The 18,069-nt window shown below is 40.9% G+C and overlaps 2 protein-coding genes across 2 annotated transcripts in view; both read left to right on the top strand.

Annotated features, from left to right (window-relative positions):
• prkcea (protein kinase C, epsilon a) overlaps positions 1–11,974 on the top strand; it is a 35,852-nt gene extending 23,878 nt beyond the window's left edge. The window contains exons 5-15 of the mRNA XM_044013747.1: positions 861–949; positions 1,802–1,931; positions 2,813–2,955; positions 4,141–4,243; positions 4,850–5,049; positions 5,769–5,942; positions 6,044–6,198; positions 6,820–6,958; positions 8,005–8,193; positions 9,648–9,794; positions 10,782–11,974. Coding sequence (XP_043869682.1) covers positions 861–949; positions 1,802–1,931; positions 2,813–2,955; positions 4,141–4,243; positions 4,850–5,049; positions 5,769–5,942; positions 6,044–6,198; positions 6,820–6,958; positions 8,005–8,193; positions 9,648–9,794; positions 10,782–10,931 — 1,619 coding nt within the window. The 3' untranslated portion in view covers positions 10,932–11,974. The remainder of the gene's footprint in view (positions 1–860; positions 950–1,801; positions 1,932–2,812; positions 2,956–4,140; positions 4,244–4,849; positions 5,050–5,768; positions 5,943–6,043; positions 6,199–6,819; positions 6,959–8,004; positions 8,194–9,647; positions 9,795–10,781) is intronic.
• A 474-nt stretch (positions 11,975–12,448) lies between these two features.
• epas1a (endothelial PAS domain protein 1a) lies at positions 12,449–17,047 on the top strand. The gene is made up of 9 exons (XM_044013748.1): positions 12,449–13,243; positions 13,900–14,066; positions 14,319–14,545; positions 15,157–15,241; positions 15,347–15,447; positions 15,547–15,710; positions 16,368–16,474; positions 16,573–16,741; positions 16,882–17,047. Exons 1-9 carry the CDS (start codon positions 13,218–13,220, stop codon positions 16,934–16,936), a joined length of 1,101 nt encoding a protein of 366 aa, XP_043869683.1. The 5' UTR covers positions 12,449–13,217; the 3' UTR covers positions 16,937–17,047.
• The last annotated feature ends 1,022 nt before the right edge of the window (positions 17,048–18,069 follow it).

Here is an 18,069-nt window from a genome sequence, read left to right as displayed (position 1 = left end):
GAGCTAGTTGTAGTAGTAGAAGTATCACCGTTATCGCCAACATTAAAATACAGTGGTGTATTGCTCGACGCAAAGTCAGCTACAGACTTTTCACAGTAGGCCGGTTTATTCCCAATAAGATAATTTGCTCTCCCATCGTCCCCCTCTTCCTCACATATACTTCACACACTGGTATGGTGAAATTAGATTAAGATGGAGCGAGAGATAAGGTGACTCTAATTATTTAATCTAATCATTTACTGCTACACATCACCCTTTTTTATACTTCTACCTTTGTTGATTGTGTCTACATGTGTCTGTCTGTCTGTCATTATGAGCAGATATATACAGATATATTACAGTATCTACTCTGTGAAAGTTTCACTTTTTTTTTGGCAAACGTGACACTGGCAGAGCAGTTGCGATCAGCTTGCGAGTTGTGCTTGCAAATGACATTTTTGAAACGGATCCCTGGTCTGCTTCTATTTTAATCAGTACGGCTGACGATATTCACACTGTCCCTGCAACACGGAGCGTATTTTTACTCTTCGTGTCTTCCGACTTTTCGATCACAATTTCACATTTTAGATCCACGCAGAATTCTGAAAATGGAACCCTAAAGTAAAATAGAGCAAAAAGTGTGTGTTAAATTTTTATACTGACATTTAAAGCAGATGAGTCACAATACCTGACACCTTTAATAAGGTCAGTTGGCTCACATACTAATTCGGTTTTGCGTCAGAATGATGGGACCACCCCTTTTATTTCTCTCTCCTAGCTTTTCTATGAACATAGACAAGGAAAAATCATTTAAAAAAAAGAAGAAAGAATCTCACTATGACAAACTCTCACTATCTCTCTCTTTGATGCTCTGCTTCCAGTGTGCACATGTGTCGTTCATAAGCGCTGTCACGAGCTCATCATCACCAAATGTGCTGGGATGAAGAAGCAGGAGGACACACCGGAGGAGGTGAACACACACGCACAAAAACACACCTCTCTCTTTAGCATTATGTGTTAATAAGTAAATGTCTTCCCTAATGTTATAACATTCATCCTGAGTGAGCTGACGTTTGAACGCTCCCAATCCATCCTGAACGTGTCCTCAGATCTGATCAGTCTGAGGACGCATGTCCCCCAGTTCTAACCCTTATTACATAAAACTTATTTCAGGTTACTGCACACATGCACACATGCACACATGCACACCGACACACAAACATGTTTACCATAAATACACACATTCAGTGTGTTTACATGACATTAGAACAAAACAAGTATTGATTTTAAGAACTAAATCGAAGTTGTGTGATTGGCAGTCGAGCTACTAATTTATGTTGTGTATGTTCGAAAACCATGGTGAAATTCTGTTGAACTGACAAGGAGGCCGGTTTACGGCTGTGTCAGCTTAAATCATGTCATATTTTTAAGTTCATGGATGGGAGTAAGACTAGCAAGATAAATGGGAAACCACCTAATACTACAAGCTGAAAGAGGGGGCGGATTGCCGCCTCGCCTAGCAGAGGCAGACACACTTCAGTCTATAAATTGATTCCCTACTCGTGCTCATGTACTGGGACAAGGAGAACAGTTCAAGTAAATGGCGTGTTCGTCGACCATAGTTCGACTTAACTGAGCATGAACACGTACTGACTCAACTATGTACTCGTGGACAAAAACCCCCATTCAGGCCTTTTGTTTATAATCCGGGTTTCTTTGGTAACGTGTACACTGCACGCACTTGAGAAACATGTTTTATTCCTGCCATAATTTATTACCAACACCTTTGTATGTATGTGTGTGTGTGTGTCTCTCTCTGTAGGTGGGTTCACAGCGGTTCAGTGTTAACATACCCCATAAGTTCAGTATCCACAACTACAAGGTCCCCACCTTCTGTGACCACTGTGGTTCTCTGCTGTGGGGCCTCATGAGGCAGGGCCTGCAGTGCAAAGGTGAGTGATAATACAACTAATATGTCCATGATAGTCCAGATGTACCTTAATTGATTTTCATTTTCATTTGATTTTGTTAAGACTAGTTGTTTATTAAGAAATGTCAGCACACAATTTGAGAAATCTCATTTTGTTTTTTATGAACTGTATCAATAGTTTTACAAATAGGTCTGATGTATTAGTCAATAATCAATCGCTTGTTTCTGAGTCTGTTGAGACTAAAGGTAAACACAGATTGTAGCTGCCTGGTGCTGATCTATAAGGATGTATATACATCCAGGGCATGACCTCATCCTCCTACATATTCATATACACACCTGCAGTTCCACTGTCTTCTGAGGAAATTGTTAAAGATGAATATGACAGCAGATATTATGCTGTGGACTGTTTTTGAGGAAGAATCATTTCACTGTGGGGATTTGAACCAGAAGCGAAATCTAACAGACTGATCGACAGCTGGTTTGTCCTGAAGGACGACTGTTTCACTCATAAGTAGCAATTGAAGATGAAAACAACAATAAAAAAAAACCAATAATAAAGCATATATATAGCTAATCTAGCCAATCCTTGAAAACTGGATGAATGGAGTGAGTTAGGTTAGACTAGGCATGTAAATAAAATAAATAGAACAAACAATGTTGTGGTTGTAATAAATTCAACAGCAGCATCAATCGTATTCTTCGATAACCTTCAGTGTGTGTTCTAAGGTATTTTATTAATACATCACCTGTACAAAGTAAAAAACAACAACAATATGAACAGTCATGACCTACAGTGTTTCACTGTCTGATGGATGTAACTGCAAAACAAACGTGTTTGAGTCAGAATAGCTTCCTTGGTGTCACCTGAACCCACTCAGGAGTTTTTGCTCTTTTTCGCAGTGTGTAAGATGAATGTGCACAGGCGGTGCGAGAAAAATGTAGCTCCTAACTGCGGCGTGGACGCCCGAGGAATTGCTAAGGTGCTGTCTGACCTGGGAGTCACGCCTGACAAGATCTCCAACACGGCGCAGCGCAGGAGGAAGGTAACTTGTTTATTCATGAAGATATTTGCATTATTACAGCTTTCAATTTCCAAAAAAACTGATATATAACTTAAGAAATATACACATTTTTACTGTGATTATGCAAGGTACATGTGTTTTACATCAAACTCAAAAGAGTTTTCAGTTTATGTTTTTTGCAAAAGGTTTTCAGTTTTCTCAACGGTGTACACTCTGTGCTCCAGCTGGCTCTCTCAGTTACATGTTATCACCCTGATCAGTGTTCGATTCCACCCCTAGCTGATTGTACTCAATTCAACTGTAAGTCGCTTTGGATAAAAGCGTCTGCTAAATGACATGTAATGTAATGTAATGTACTTTTATCACCCTGATCAGTGTATCCGTCTGTCAGCTTGTGTTTGTGTGCACATCTATTTTATTTGCCTGTTTTGCTCGTTGTGTTGTGCAAATCACATTGCACAACACGACGACTGCAAATGCTAACAGGTGCATGGCACGAGAAGAAAGTGTAAAAACCTTCTGTCCATTTCTGTCACTCAACACATTTAAAAGTGGTGTGGGTAATAAATATGGTAGCTGTATAGCAATAACTATCTTATCACTATAAGAAACGGCAAAGGAAAATGCGTGTGTGAGACATAAGGGAGGATAACTAGAACGTTTCGTTTTATATCGTGATGCATCGCTATATTGATTGTCTTGCAATATATTGATTATCACAGAATCATTGTATCGTGATATTATTGGTATCCTATCATGAGGCACCCTGTGATTCCCAAACAATTTGATGTGAAGGTATCACATTCATCGTAGCCTGTAGTAAGTCTCTTTACCAAGCTTTTACCTGGATGTGACCTGAGAAATAACAAGGTATTGTTGTTGTTATTACCGCACCATTATTATCATTTCCAAGCTGGAAATAGCACTGAAAATAAGATGGTTGCTACCATAATTACCAAATGATTGCCATGTTGTTACTGGACTGTAACGTACAGTTTTATTTATACGACACATGTGTACATCAGGCTTTATGTGAGACAAGTGATACCACACTCATACAGCTGAGAGCCTCTGATTAGCTAAGATAACCATATTAGGTGACGCAAGGGTTGAAGAAGAGAACGTGAGATTAATGTCGCAGTGACTCCCGATGCGGGTTTTTGAAGAGCTCGAAGGAACGGTCATGTTGTCTCTCTCTCTCTGCAGTTGACTCCAGGGCAGGACCCTCCTCAGTCTCCTCCTGAGCTCACTCAGACTGAGGAGAACAGCTTCAGCCAGCCAGCTGTCCCCACCTCCCCCTCACAGCAGGGTAACACTGAACACCACACACACACACACACACACACACACACACAGCATCATACGACACAGATCTGACACAAACACAGAGACATTTCAAAGCCCTCTGAGATGTTTTTACCAGCATGCAGTTTTACTGTGTTAATGTTATCAGCAAGACACGGTCATTTGATTTCAGTAATAATATTATTTCCCTTTTTTTTTTTTTTAAATAAAGGTACTAACATTGTCCTTTTAGATGAGACTATAAGCATGATTTACCTAGAGTAGGACTTATCCCCCGCCACCCACCACCATTTGTTACTTAGTCATCGTGCTCTGAAATGAAAGTTAACTTTTTCTGTGGTGGAAGGATTCCCACTTTTTTTTGTTTTTTTACTGAGCCAAGCTATGATGAACACACTGCCAGTTACAGCTCCTGTGTAAGCCCTCTGCTCAGAGACACTCTCACTGAGTCTTCTCAGGTTATAACAGAGGAGGGGAAACAAATTTGAAAGGTTATCGGAGAGAAATTGTTGACAAACTGTGAATTATTCTGAACCAAACAGTGACAGGAAAAAGTGCAGTCAGGCTGTTTTCACTGATGTCTGATCTGCTCTTCCGCTGACGCCCACAGACTTGGCAGAGTTGGAGCGCCTGCAGGACTCGCTTTCGCTCGACCAGCAGGGACCCCAACACTCCTCCTCCTCTTCCTCCTCCACCACCTCCTCTTCCTCCACGTCCTCGTCGGCAGGCAGGGAGAACGGACAGAGTCAGAGAAGGACCCTGAAGGACTTCAACTTCATCAAGGTTCTCGGCAAAGGCAGCTTCGGCAAGGTGCGGCGGCAAAGGCGTCGGTGTTTACTCATCGGCTGCTGATGAACTTTTATTGTAGAGACTGTTTTGCTGCTGCTGCTGTTGTTCTTTTAACACCCTGTTCAGTGTTATTCATAGTCATTGGATTAGCTGAAGATGTCACAAGAATAGACACTCGTACAATGACAGAAGTTGTTTCTGAAGTGTTACTTCAGCTAACACAAACCGCTCACTACTCAAATGCAAATGCAGTAGAAAACAGGAAACGGTGACAATATTATTAATGTAAATGCATACATCTGCATGGAGTTTGCATGTTCTGTGTGTGCGTGGGCTTTCTCCAAGTTTCCTCCCACAGTCCACAAACATGCAGGTTTTAGGCAAATTGGACACTCTAAATTGACCATAGGTGTGCTGGTGGGATGGGCTGGCGAGCACAGCACTTCCCGTGACCCTCAAGTGGAGGATAAAGTGGTAGAAAATGGATGGATGAATACATTCATACGTTAAGGAATTCACCTACTATTTATAATGAATTGACTTTGTTAAAACTGTAGTGTGTTAAATACAAACACAGTCAAATGAGTTCACACAATGACTCTGTATTTCTTAGTACAGCTATGTTTAAAACTCGTGTCGCACGGAAAACGGGAAGTGAGGAGTTTTACGATAATGAGTATAGTGACTTCACAAGAACAGCACCTTCTTCATCTTCCTCCTCCTCGTCTTCTCCCTCTCAGGTGATGCTGGCAGAGCTGAAGGGGACAGAGGAGGTTTATGCTGTCAAAGTTTTGAAGAAGGACGTGATCCTGCAGGACGATGACGTAGACTGCACCATGACCGAGAAGCGGATCCTGGCCCTCGCCCGCCGACACCCCTACCTCACTCAGCTCTACTGCTGCTTCCAGACACGGGTAGAGAGAGAGAGCGAGCCAGACAGCACACAAACACACTGACTTGATAGTTAATCTCTGTTTTCTCAGTCTCATACCTGTTTGTCTTTCCCTGACTGCAGGACCGTTTGTTCTTTGTAATGGAATATGTGAACGGTGGAGACCTAATGTTCCAGATTCAGCGATCCAGGAAGTTTGATGAGCCTCGCTCTCGGTTCTACGCTGCCGAAGTCACCTCAGCCCTCATGTTCCTGCACCGTAATGGGGTCATCTACAGGTACACACCTGCAGCAGCTCTTTTATGGCCACATTTTGTTTTTCATCTCTTAAAAAGAAAACAATGCATAAAATTGTCACCATATCCCGGTAAGATGGCTGAACAACTGCAGAACTGCACAGCCCCTGTTTAGTGCTTATGACCTCACAGATCATTTGTGCCGGACGGCTCTGTGTGTTAGGAGGCATTTTAGAATATGTAGAGCGCTGTAATAGGTCTATTTGTGAAATGAATGGTTGTCGTTTGTAATAGGTGTTGCTGATGTGTGGGATAGATGTTAAATGTTGTGGTGCTGTATTAACAAAGGGACTAATAAGTCTGTCTAGCTACAAATATAAAGACACTCTACAGCTGGAAATAGGTTTGATTTCTTTTTTTGTTGAATGGATAACTTAGTTGAAGAACTTTTGGACTATCCTGGAATTTCATTCGCGTGTGAAAGTTCATTAGTTGGACACAGCACACCAGAAGGTGTATGACACTGCTTTAATTGCATAACGCAATGATTCTCGTGGGTTTTTCTCACATCGCATGCTCACTTTTTCGCAGTGAGCACGACTGCTGTGGAAACCAGATGGTGCTCATTGTCTCCGTCTCTCTCTCTCTCTCGCTCGCTTGCAGGGATCTGAAGCTCGATAACATTTTGTTGGACGCCGAGGGACACTGTAAGCTGGCAGACTTTGGCATGTGCAAAGAAGGCATCATGAACGGAGTGACCACCACCACCTTCTGTGGCACACCCGACTACATCGCTCCGGAGGTGAGCTGAACTGTGTGTTGGCGAGAGTCCGGTGACGCGATACACGTCCCGATACAGGAGCGACGATTTATTGCCATTTATTTTCCTCCACAAAATTGTCTATTTTAAGGAAAAGTGGAATAATAAAAATAGCTATGTTAAATGCATAAACAATAAAAAAACAAAAAAAACAAGAAGACAACACAAATCCACTGTCAACAGTATTTCCAGTACATTGTGATACAGCGCTTCAAAGAGTCCAAGCAGTATGACACATTGAAATATTAAATAAATAATTCTTACACCCCTAAGATCTACATATATGTAGTTTCCAACAGTGCTGACTAGACAACAAGGTGACAAAAGCGTGTACCAGTGACACCAAGCATGGACTAAGAAAGCCAGTTAAGAAGGTGAAACATTACTAGATACCCATATAAACCGGTTTTCACCTGGAAAAAAGGGACTCAGGGGTTTGGTTACATTTCAATGTGGATAAATATAAATATTTTATAAAGAGATGGTTGGAAGTGAAGTATTATTTTCTTAAAACCCCCACCTCATCTAAAAGTTTCATCCTGTTAAAATGTCATTTCCTGAGTGGCACATGTTCAAATACTGTCCAACCTGCATGTCGAGCTCTGTAACTTTGTTTCAGTAGAACTTTAAAAGTAAGTTGTCAGAAACATTGACTGTTTTATCCTTGTTTACATTAATGGAAACATTCTTAAACAGAGAGTAAATTATGACCTTTTGTTAAAGGTGTGTGTCCTAATTTTCCTAGAGAGCATCGCCTTTATCTTCTGTAATCTTCGAGTAGAGGTCATATGTCCCATACATTGAATGTTTTTAATTAAAGTTATCCATTGACTCATTGTGTGATGACTCATTATGCCATAAAGATTGTCTTGAAAATAAATGTGTATGGTCTGCCGTACTATGACCACATTTCTACAACATTCAGGTCTCTTTAGACATCTGCTTTAGTGTTATTATCTAAAATTGTGGACCACATCATTTTTCCAAGAAAATCGCTCTATATAACTGAGTCCCTCTGTTAAATCCAGATCCTGCAGGAGCTGGAGTACGGAGCGTCGGTGGACTGGTGGGCCCTGGGCGTGCTGATGTATGAAATGATGGCCGGACAGCCTCCGTTTGAAGCTGATAATGAAGACGACTTGTTCGAGTCAATTCTCCATGACGACGTCCTGTATCCTGTGTGGCTCAGCAAAGAGGCTGTTTCTATCCTGCGAGCGGTACGTGTCGTCCCCACATAGAGACACATAGAGATATTCTCATCCTCTTCATCACTGAGTCTTGCTGGTGCTTAAGGACATCATGGGAAAATAGTTAAATTAGTGTATAATTGAATTCAGTCGATCAGATCATGTATTGTATGACTTCTTTGGGGTTTATTTCCCCCCAACACTCAAACAAAACAAAGTGTCACTGTGAGGATGTGAACAAAACCTTTATCTTATGATTTATGTGGTCATTTATTATTTATATTTAGTTGTTTGTGGTTTCCTTATTTTTGTGTTTGCAAATGGGGCATTTATCTTTCGTGTTCTGCAGAGGACAGAACAGGTTACACTCAGATTTTTGGGGGTATCTGTGACGACTGTGACTCGACAGATGACAGTCACAGTGGAGTGGGAGGTGCTCGCTCGCTGCCCTGTCAGAGAGTCTGAGTATGAGCAGGAGACACTTAATTTCAGCGTCATGCATTATAGCCAACTAAAATGTCCGACTCTCGTACGTGTGATGGCAAAACGAACGCCTTTCTCAGAGAGGGCAAAGGAATTGCCAGCAGATGCAGAGGGCAGGGAATTCCCTAAGTACTCCACATCCTAAAATGGATGAGAAAAAAATGGATAGGGACTTTGATAATATAGCACCTCAAAAAAGGCTTTATTTTGCTCACCATGATTTTCTCCTATGAAGTAAGGAAAAAGTCAACTTGTGCACTTAGTTCCACAGATGGAATAGGAGGAAAATGTTATGAGAGGAGGAAGGAGGAAAAGGTTTGGAACACAGAGGAGGAGACAGAATACAGCATCCCTGTTTTTAAATGGTAAATATTAATTTATTAACCAACTAGATTATCTTATTATTAGCTGGCCCGGGCTGTATGCTTTGTTTAATGAAACTCACATTACAATTTGAGCACATTTTAAAGCGTCTTTGTGAAGAGATACCACGTCACGCAGAATGGTTTCACTCATTAGTTTAAGGTGTTTATCACTCTCCTGTGATCTTCATATCACACTTTTTCTCTTCGGAGTGAATCACACTCATTTACAGTGCAATTAACACATGCTTCTCGGATGCAGCGAAGAACAAAAAAAGTCAGTCAAAAAAGGATAAAGTATTAACAGTGGCATCATGAAACCACAGTAAATGACACAGTGCTCCAACTGCAGTGATGTGATGGTGGAACAAACCAGCCCTCTGCTGACCTGTTTCATCTCTCTGCCATTACACCACTTTGTTTGTATCGTTCACAGAGCCATTAATGCCTCAGCTCTATTATTAGCGCTGAAATGCTTTTTTGCTCATCCCTTCATCCTGTTTTTGTCCTCATTATTTTATGCATGAAACCTCGACTGGAAGCCTCTTTTTTAAAAAGGGTTTGTTTTTGTCAGACAGGTTAATCTCAAAGTGTGTAATGCTTTTTTTTGTGTGTCTCTGTGTGTGTGTGTGTGTGTAGTTCATGACCAAGAACCCGGCCAAGCGTCTGGGCTGCGTAGTGAGCCAAGGTTGTGAGGAGGCCATCAAGACTCATCCCTTCTTCAGAGAGATTGACTGGGTCCTGCTGGAGCAGAGAAAAGTCAAACCACCCTTTAAACCCCGAATTGTAAGAAACACACACAAACGTATATATACTGACGTATTAACTCCCTACAAAACTGTAAATCTGAAGAAAATATTACAACCTTCAGCTTACTTTACATAATTCCTACATTTGTTTCTGTTGCACTGTGGTTTACAGCTTTTAAACTACTGTTGTGGAATCTATAGAAATAAAAATACAAAAGTCAAACTAAACTTAATCATACGACCACTATTGCACCATGGGAAGAAACTTAGGTTTTACAGTATTTCTTAGTTTTGTGTGTTTGTATTACTTAAAAAAAGGTCTTGTCATTCTACATATGTAACATTAGCTATATTTTGTTTAATTTAACATGATTTTTTGTTATTTTGTATTAGGCCTGAACAATTTATCGAGATTTTATCAAAATCGCAATATAGTCTACTGCAATTTTCAAACTGGTTTAAGTCTAAATGTGTGTCAGAATATCATTTTAGATTAATTATTGTCTTAGTCTATAAACATCTTATTCTACAGTCTGAAGGGAACATCTTTGTTTTTCCACAGATTTACAGAATTATTTTAATTGTTTTATTGTTTTTTGAATGAAAATGATTCCCTCTGATCATTGATCAGTGATCATTCCTCTGATATCGCAAATCATATCGCAATCAAAAACTCCTGTTAAAATAATTGCAGTTAGATATTTATTCAAAGTCATTTAGCCTTATTTTGTATGCTTTGGAATGACATCACATCAGTAATAAATAAGAAAAATGTGTAATTAATGATAAACCAGCAGCTAAATACTAAAAGCTCCAACACGTACAGTAAAATCAGTGTTATAACTAGTGTGATAGTGTGTTTGTTTGTTTATCATAATGTGCAAACAGTGCAGTAACTCTTAATAATCAGGAGGTGTCGCTCTAACATCACTTTCATGATACTAGAATGTGGCAAACTTTCTTTTCTTAGACATCCACTCCCCCTCACTCTCTCTGCTTTTCTGTGTGTGTGTGTCCAATGTAGAAGACAAAGCGAGATGTGAATAACTTTGACCAGGACTTCACTAAGGAAGACCCCGTGCTGACGCCGACAGACGAGGCCATCATCCGACAGATTAACCAAGAGGAGTTCAAGGACTTCTCCTACTGCGCCCCTGAGGAAACACAGACCTAACACACACACACACAAAAACACAGACACATGCATGCACACACACACACAGCACACAACTTTAAAACCTGGCAAACACAAGTACACACATACTGACACTAGAACCATAAATCCCTTTAGACAACATACACACATGAATACACACACACACACACACACACACACACACACAATCCTTTACTTTGAAGCTATTGGTTGTTGTTGTTTTTGGAATATTCTTTACTTGCATTGTGTTGTTCTTGTTGCCTGGGTTTATTATGAATTATGATGTATATGTATATGAATATGAACATGAATTCAATCACCTGCACATGCAATCGCACACATTCCCATGTGCACAAATATAGCACAGGATCTCACACAGACACACACACACACACACACTCAACAATCTCAAGTTTTCACACGCTTTCACATACCTACAGGCTACTGCATATGCACGCACACAAACACTACACACACACACACACGCACACACACTCTGCTTCTCTCCCCAGCACCTGTATACATGTGGACTGTCGGTGCTGGGTGCAGAGCTCTGTATATAGCCTGTGTTGAGTGGCTGTATTGTGTTGGTATTGTCTGCTAGTAAAGGAGAATCGTGGCGCATGGACAAGCACCCACCTGTGTTATTACTGTCCTTAATGTGGACCAGCTAGGGCCAAATACCCTTTGTGCAATACCCTGACTATCTATATATTTTATTTTTTTCACGTGTTATTTTTGTCCCCACCCTTTTTTTTTTTTTCTTCCCTCAAAATGTTTTTATTTGTGTTGGGTTGTGGTCTGATCGTTGTATGACTGTAATCTTGCTTTCATCTTGTCCTCCTTTTCCTCTGTGTACAAAGTGAATGTCGAGCATACAAGATACAGGCTATTGAACTAATTATGTGGAGCAGAGTGTTACGGGTGGCCCGTGTAGCAGTGAAAAGCACGTTTTTTTCAGCTATCGCATCCATCTGCTAGTTTCAGAGTCCGCGTCGCTCCCGCCGGCGAGAATGTGCTGGCCTGTGGGCGTTTTTTTTTCTCTTCTGTGAATGTACATTTTTTTGTGTGTGAATGCATCTTTATTTCTGTCAAGTGTGTGAATTTTTGTCCTCGGCATTTCTGTAGTTACCATCAGTGTTTTCAGAGCCCCTTCCCTCCCTCTCCCCCTCAAAAGCACCAATTCCCCTTTTCCCCTTTACCTCTATCAGCTGTCTCGCTCAGCCAAAAAACCACTTGCTTCTCTGACTTTTGCTTTTTTTCAAGAATGGCTTTCTTATTGCTCTCTCTCTCTTTTTTATCGTTATTGTTATTGTTATTGTTATTATTATTATTATTATTATTATTATTATTGTAAAGTGTATCTGGAGGAAACCTTTGTGTATCATACTATATACTATTATAGGTCTGTTACAGTTGGGTAAAATGAAATTTGGAGAACCAGCAGCTGAATTACCTCACATTTCAAACACACTCACACAAAACACCACATACAGACTCTCTCTCTCTCTCTCTCTCTCTCTCTCTCTCGTACCTCTCCCTCCTCTTCTCACTGTTTTTCTTACACACACACACACACATACAGAAGGACTGTTGCGCGTACTGTAGAGTGATCTGAAGGTGAGCTGGTTGCTCTGTGTGCAGTAGAGTCAGAGTGTAGTGAAGCTTCATGCACCCAGATGTAAGGCTGTTCCTGGTCACACTTCTTTAATTTACTCTGTGCCAAAATGTAGTGCAACAGCCAGGCTAGTCCTGTCTGGTCTGATTCCAATAAAACACTGAGCTGTCGACGTTACTCCCCAACTCCTCTGTGTCTTCTTCCCCACCTCCTTCTCTGTTCATTTGATCTATTTTTTTTTCAGTTACTGTATATTATTATTATGATTTTTCCTTTGCGTTAAACCTCATCTGCCGCTGCTGCTGCTGCTCAGAGGCAGGTCTTAAAGGATGCTTGAACCTCTGTGAAAGAGAGGGAGAAGCAGAGAGGAGAGGGTGGAGGAGGGGGTAGGTCAGGTGGCCTATCAGTGCTCTCCATATTGGGTGCCTCTACTGTATGTGATGCACATTGACAGAGGAGAGGAGATGATTGCTGGGGAGTCTGATGAAGTCATCTGTGCTGTAGGGGACCACTTGCCTTGTGACATTTGGCGCCACTAATTGCCTCTGATTAATTACGCTGCCTGTGATGGTGCAAAGTGTAGTGGGGAGATCTCCTGCTGTGCTGTGAACTCCTGCTGCCGCCTTCTTTTCTTTTTCTGAGCCAACGTTCATCATGACAGTGGAGAGAGTTGCCTGTTGGACACGATGACAGCCGACAAGGAGAGGAGAAGGTACAGCTGCACGTGGCTTTTTGACAGTGTGTCTCTCTTTTGAATATATATTTATTTACATGTTGGGTTGACTTTTTAACTTAAATGTTGAATGTTGAGCAGCTGCTCAAATCTACATGAGGATATTCAGTAAGATAAATAAAATTTCCTCTATAAAATGTGATCTATTGGAAACACACAGACAAAAAGCTAAAAGTGGAGATTTTCTAACTTAAAGGCTTTCTCTACATGTTGAGAAAAAGTCATTGTGTCTGCAAATCTAGAAAATAAGTTTCTTTCAAAGTTAAGGTTTTGGAAGATATTCCTTTTTTTAATCTGCAGCATTGATAAGAGAGAAAAAAGTATAACAAATACAAAGTTGACAATTATAAATAATGCATTTTTGAATTAATATAATTTAATTTCGTCACTGACACACAATTGTCTCAAAACTACTGTAAGTATTGTATTTTAAACTGGTTATAATTTGAACTGGTATCATATTTCCTAATACACAAATACAGAATTGATAGTGATATTATATTCAGATGGTGGCGTATAGCATGTTTGTGACAAAGCATTTGCATTACATGGTGTCTTTATTTTACATAAAGTCATTTTACTGTATAATATCTTCATAAATGTCTCTAAGATTGGATTCTTGTGGACCTCTGCAGGGCCATTAGTCGCGAGGCGGCCAAAAGGAGACGGCAAGTGGAGTCTGATGTGTTTGGAGATCTGTCTCGCCTGCTGCCCGTCCAACCGTCTGTCCAAGCAAACCTGGACAAGCCGTCCATCATTCGTCTCACCATCAGCTACATACGCATGCACACGCTGTTCAAAGGTAACTGAAGTCAATATACACACATCAGTGTTCTGGTCACGATTGAGTGATTCCATAAATGCATTATTTTAAAATAATTCAAATGAACCATTCAATTAATTGGACACATTTCATCCATTTATTCTATATACACTGTACATGATAGATTCCATATGTTATTTAAGTATTTAAGTTATTTTAGTGTATATTTTGCATGCAGTGAACAACTTCTGTTGCATTTTTGCATTCATTTCCTTCCTTTTGCTGTTCCAGTGAACACTTGGACTAACGCAGAGACCAGTCATGCAGCCTCAAAATACGGACGGTCCCTGGGCAATGGAGAGGAACAGCAAATGTGTGACGGAGGATGGGGCCATGCGGAGAAAGAGGAGACAAATATGTATCTGAGCATCCTGGATGGGTTTCTGATGGTCCTGTCCACTGGGGGGGACGTCATCTACTTGTCTGACAACGTCAACAAATACATGGGCTTGACACAGGTTTATACAAACATTCACACGCACACACATGTTTGCACAGCATTCAAAGTGAGGAACATCATAGACGTAATGCATCCCCTAGCCTGGGGGTCTACAACCTGAGGCTCTAGAGCCACATGTGGCTCTTCAGCCCCACTGCGGTGGCTCCTTGTAGCTTCGAAAGACAGCTCACAGACACCTCTTGTTTAGAGATCAAGATGAAGAATAAAAGTGTTTTAATATTTGGGCAACTAAAAATACACGTCACGTCTTATGTTTGGAGATATTTACGACACTGAAATGAAGTCATGTGTACATGAAGCAGCAGTTTTTCTTGAAGCATGAACTACATGAAATCCAAACATTGTTTTATTTATTTCACAAAGGGCTCATATAGCGCTCTTACCCTGACCTTGACCATCACACTTAGATGCCTAATCCTAACCTAAAACAATTCTAACCCTAAAACCAGGTCTGAACCCTGAAAAAGCCCTTTAAAGATATGAAAACCAGACTAAATGTCCTAAACACTGTATAGTTTATACGTTTTTTGGTCCTCACAAAGCAACAAATACAAGAATACACACGTTTATTTAGTAAATAATATTTATATATCATTTGTTTTCTGACAGACTGAGTTGATGGGACACAATATCTTTGACTTCGCTCATCCCTGTGACCTGGAAGAAATCAGAAACAATCTGCGTCTAATGGCAGGTGTGTCTCTGTGTGTGGACATTTTGTCAGATGTTCAATATTTTTTGGAGTAATTTACTGATTTAAACATCTTTTACTGTTATGTTTTATGCTTGTTTTTGTTAGAGGACGTCTGGTGCGATGCAAAGAGGGACTTTGTCATGAGGATTAAAAGCGGTCTGACAAACAGAGGAAGAAGTAGCCACCTTAAAACAGCCACGTGGAAGGTTGGCGAGAATCAGTAATGCTGGCGAACATAATGGAGCATCAAGAATTCTCTGATGGAATGTCTTTGCTGAGTTTGTAATGAAACTGCGTGGTTTTAGGTTCTGCACTGTCGGGGCCGGCTGAATGTCTGTGCCTCTCCCTCCTCGGCCTCCTGTCTGCTGCTGACCTGCCGACCTCTGCCCCTCTCGCACACACTCCTCAGCACACACACCTTCACCAGCCAGCACAGCATGGACATGCGGTTCACATACTGTGACCAGAGGTGATTTACACATATCCTCACATTCACAAGCAGCTCAAATCTTTGGTTTATAAAACAACAAAAAACAATCTGTACATTTTTAATAACTAGTAGGTAGTTTAGTATGAATGAGCGGTTAGGACACAGTCACAGTGAAAGTTGTTGTTGAAACATCCGCAGCTAAACACCGGGTGAATGGTTTTGTATGTCATGGAACAAGGAGGAGTTGTAATTTCGTTTGCAGTTCTGCATATCCTGACATTACTCAGAACAAACCGAAGGGAAATCATTCAACTCAACAACAACGACTTTTTTTTGGTTACAAACAAAACACAGACAACACGGCACTGCACTCATATGATGGACACAGTTTCACTTGCATCCACTGGATTAACATAGCTTCAGTTTAGATGTTTTTTATGATTCAATCATTTATTATCTTAAACTCTAAAGAAGTTTAGACAGACGCCAAATATGTCAAGCGGAATATTGAGATGTCTACAGTGTTCGGAAGAATTAAAACCAAGTGACTTTTCAATGTAACACTATTCTTATTAGGTCTGTGCATAGATTTTACACCTCTAAGAGCACATTTGAATCATTAACACGTTCTTGAAGACTATGTTAGAGTGAACAGTAAAAATAAATCCACATCGCTGCATTGTGTTTGTTGTACAGAGTGACTTTGCTGTTAGGCTACAGTCCTGAGGAGCTGCTGGGCCGTTCCATCTATGACCTCTGTCACGTGCTGGACACAAACTGTCTGACACAGAATCATCTGAACTGTGAGTGGTGACACAAACACACACACACACACACACACTCTCTCTACACACACCTGTATATACATGATTTCCCTCCCTGTGTGTCTCTCTCTCTGCAGTGTGTTGGAAGAGTCAGTCAGTCAGCAGTCAGTACAGGATGCTGGTGAGAGGTGGAGGTTATGTTTGGGTGGAGAGTCACAGCGCCGTCATCCCCTCGGTGCGACCCTCCAAGTCTAGACGCAGCTCCCACCAGCCACTGAGCATCCTCTGTGTTACCTACGTCCTCAGGTGTGTGCACATGCACAGTTACAGTACAGTGTTTTGTGAAACTACCTTCATACAATCTAATCCACTGCATAAAACAAACATTTTTCAGGCTTTATAGTGAAATATACTGTAGTTCAGTGCAGTGTTACTGTGTCTTACAGTGGAGTGGAGGAGCCGTCCCTGCAGCTGTCTGTGGACCAGACTGTCAACAGATAGCTGACACTGGAGTAACAGAAATAGTTTGATTACCTTTCATCCGGTAACCTCTTCTACCTTCTTCTGTGAATACCTGCCAGTGGTTTTTGATCAAACTAAATTTTATTACAATAAAAACTTGTGACTCATTGTTTTGTTTTTTTTAATTTGTTTATACTTTTGTGAAATCTTCCAGGGATCTTTGCTTATTCTTGGGTCGCATTTTGGTCAATAAAACTACAGCCTTTTTTCTTGCACAGAACTGTTTCTCCTGAGCCCTTTTTAAGCAAATGTTCGCCATCTTAATTATCTGCAGTGCTGCAAGCCACACTCAAAAGTCCCTGATTTCTGTAGCCTTACTAACCGCAATGTTACACAGACTCTTTTTTGCATAAAGGTTGCAGTAGCACCACTTCTGACTTCCTAGAGGAAAGCTGAAAGTTCAAGGTGTAGACATTGATCAACAGTCGACAGTTGACAGTGGTGTACACCAAGAGCTGAAATTCATGTATGTTGATGAAACCAGGTTGTCTGACTTTTTTCCTGACCGCTGTGCTCCTGACCCTACTTCCTTTGGGGTTTCCGTCTGGGCCACCTGACACGTGGGGTGACGTCTGACTGTCAAATCAGACACAATACACAGCACACACACACACACAGCACACACACACTGTGCGTATTTTAGTGCTGATGATGCGATATGAGCAGAAGCAAGTCAAAGCCACAGCTTCCTGATTAGACAGTGAAGACAAAGTTCTCGTGAGAACGTGTTCAACTTTTTACCTTTTGGCCTCTAAATATGCACACGCACACACACACATGCACGCACACACACACACTTTAACCGAAAGGTCAGTTTCAGTATCTCACGTTTCTTCTTACTGCAGTACCTCTACCACCTATCAGAGAAGTAGGCTTTATGACAACATGATTCATTATGTTATGCAAATATTATTTGACAAATATAACTCATTGACAATAACTACATCATTTTACTTTCATGCATCTTCACCGACGTTCATCTACTTTTGTTTGGCTTCTCCCTCATTAGGGGTCACCCCATGTATTTGATATGCAGAGATATTTTCGCCAGATGCTCTTTCTAATGCAATGCACCCATTTATCCAGGCTTGGTATCAGCTCAAGGAGTACAT

The sequence above is a fragment of the Solea senegalensis genome, linkage group LG18 (genome assembly GCF_019176455.1).
Source record: "Solea senegalensis isolate Sse05_10M linkage group LG18, IFAPA_SoseM_1, whole genome shotgun sequence".
Lineage (NCBI taxonomy): Eukaryota > Metazoa > Chordata > Actinopteri > Pleuronectiformes > Soleidae > Solea > Solea senegalensis.
The sequence above is the reverse complement of the archived record's forward strand: the minus strand, read 5'-3'. Positions and strand labels throughout refer to the sequence as shown.

Coding starts and splice junctions, on each gene's coding strand:
- epas1a (XM_044013748.1), top strand. CDS start 13,218: ATGACAGCCGACAAGGAGAGGAGAAG. Junction 13,244..13,899: donor GCCGACAAGGAGAGGAGAAG/GTACAGCTGCAC, acceptor GGACCTCTGCAG/GGCCATTAGTCGCGAGGCGG. Junction 14,546..15,156: donor AATACATGGGCTTGACACAG/GTTTATACAAAC, acceptor GTTTTCTGACAG/ACTGAGTTGATGGGACACAA.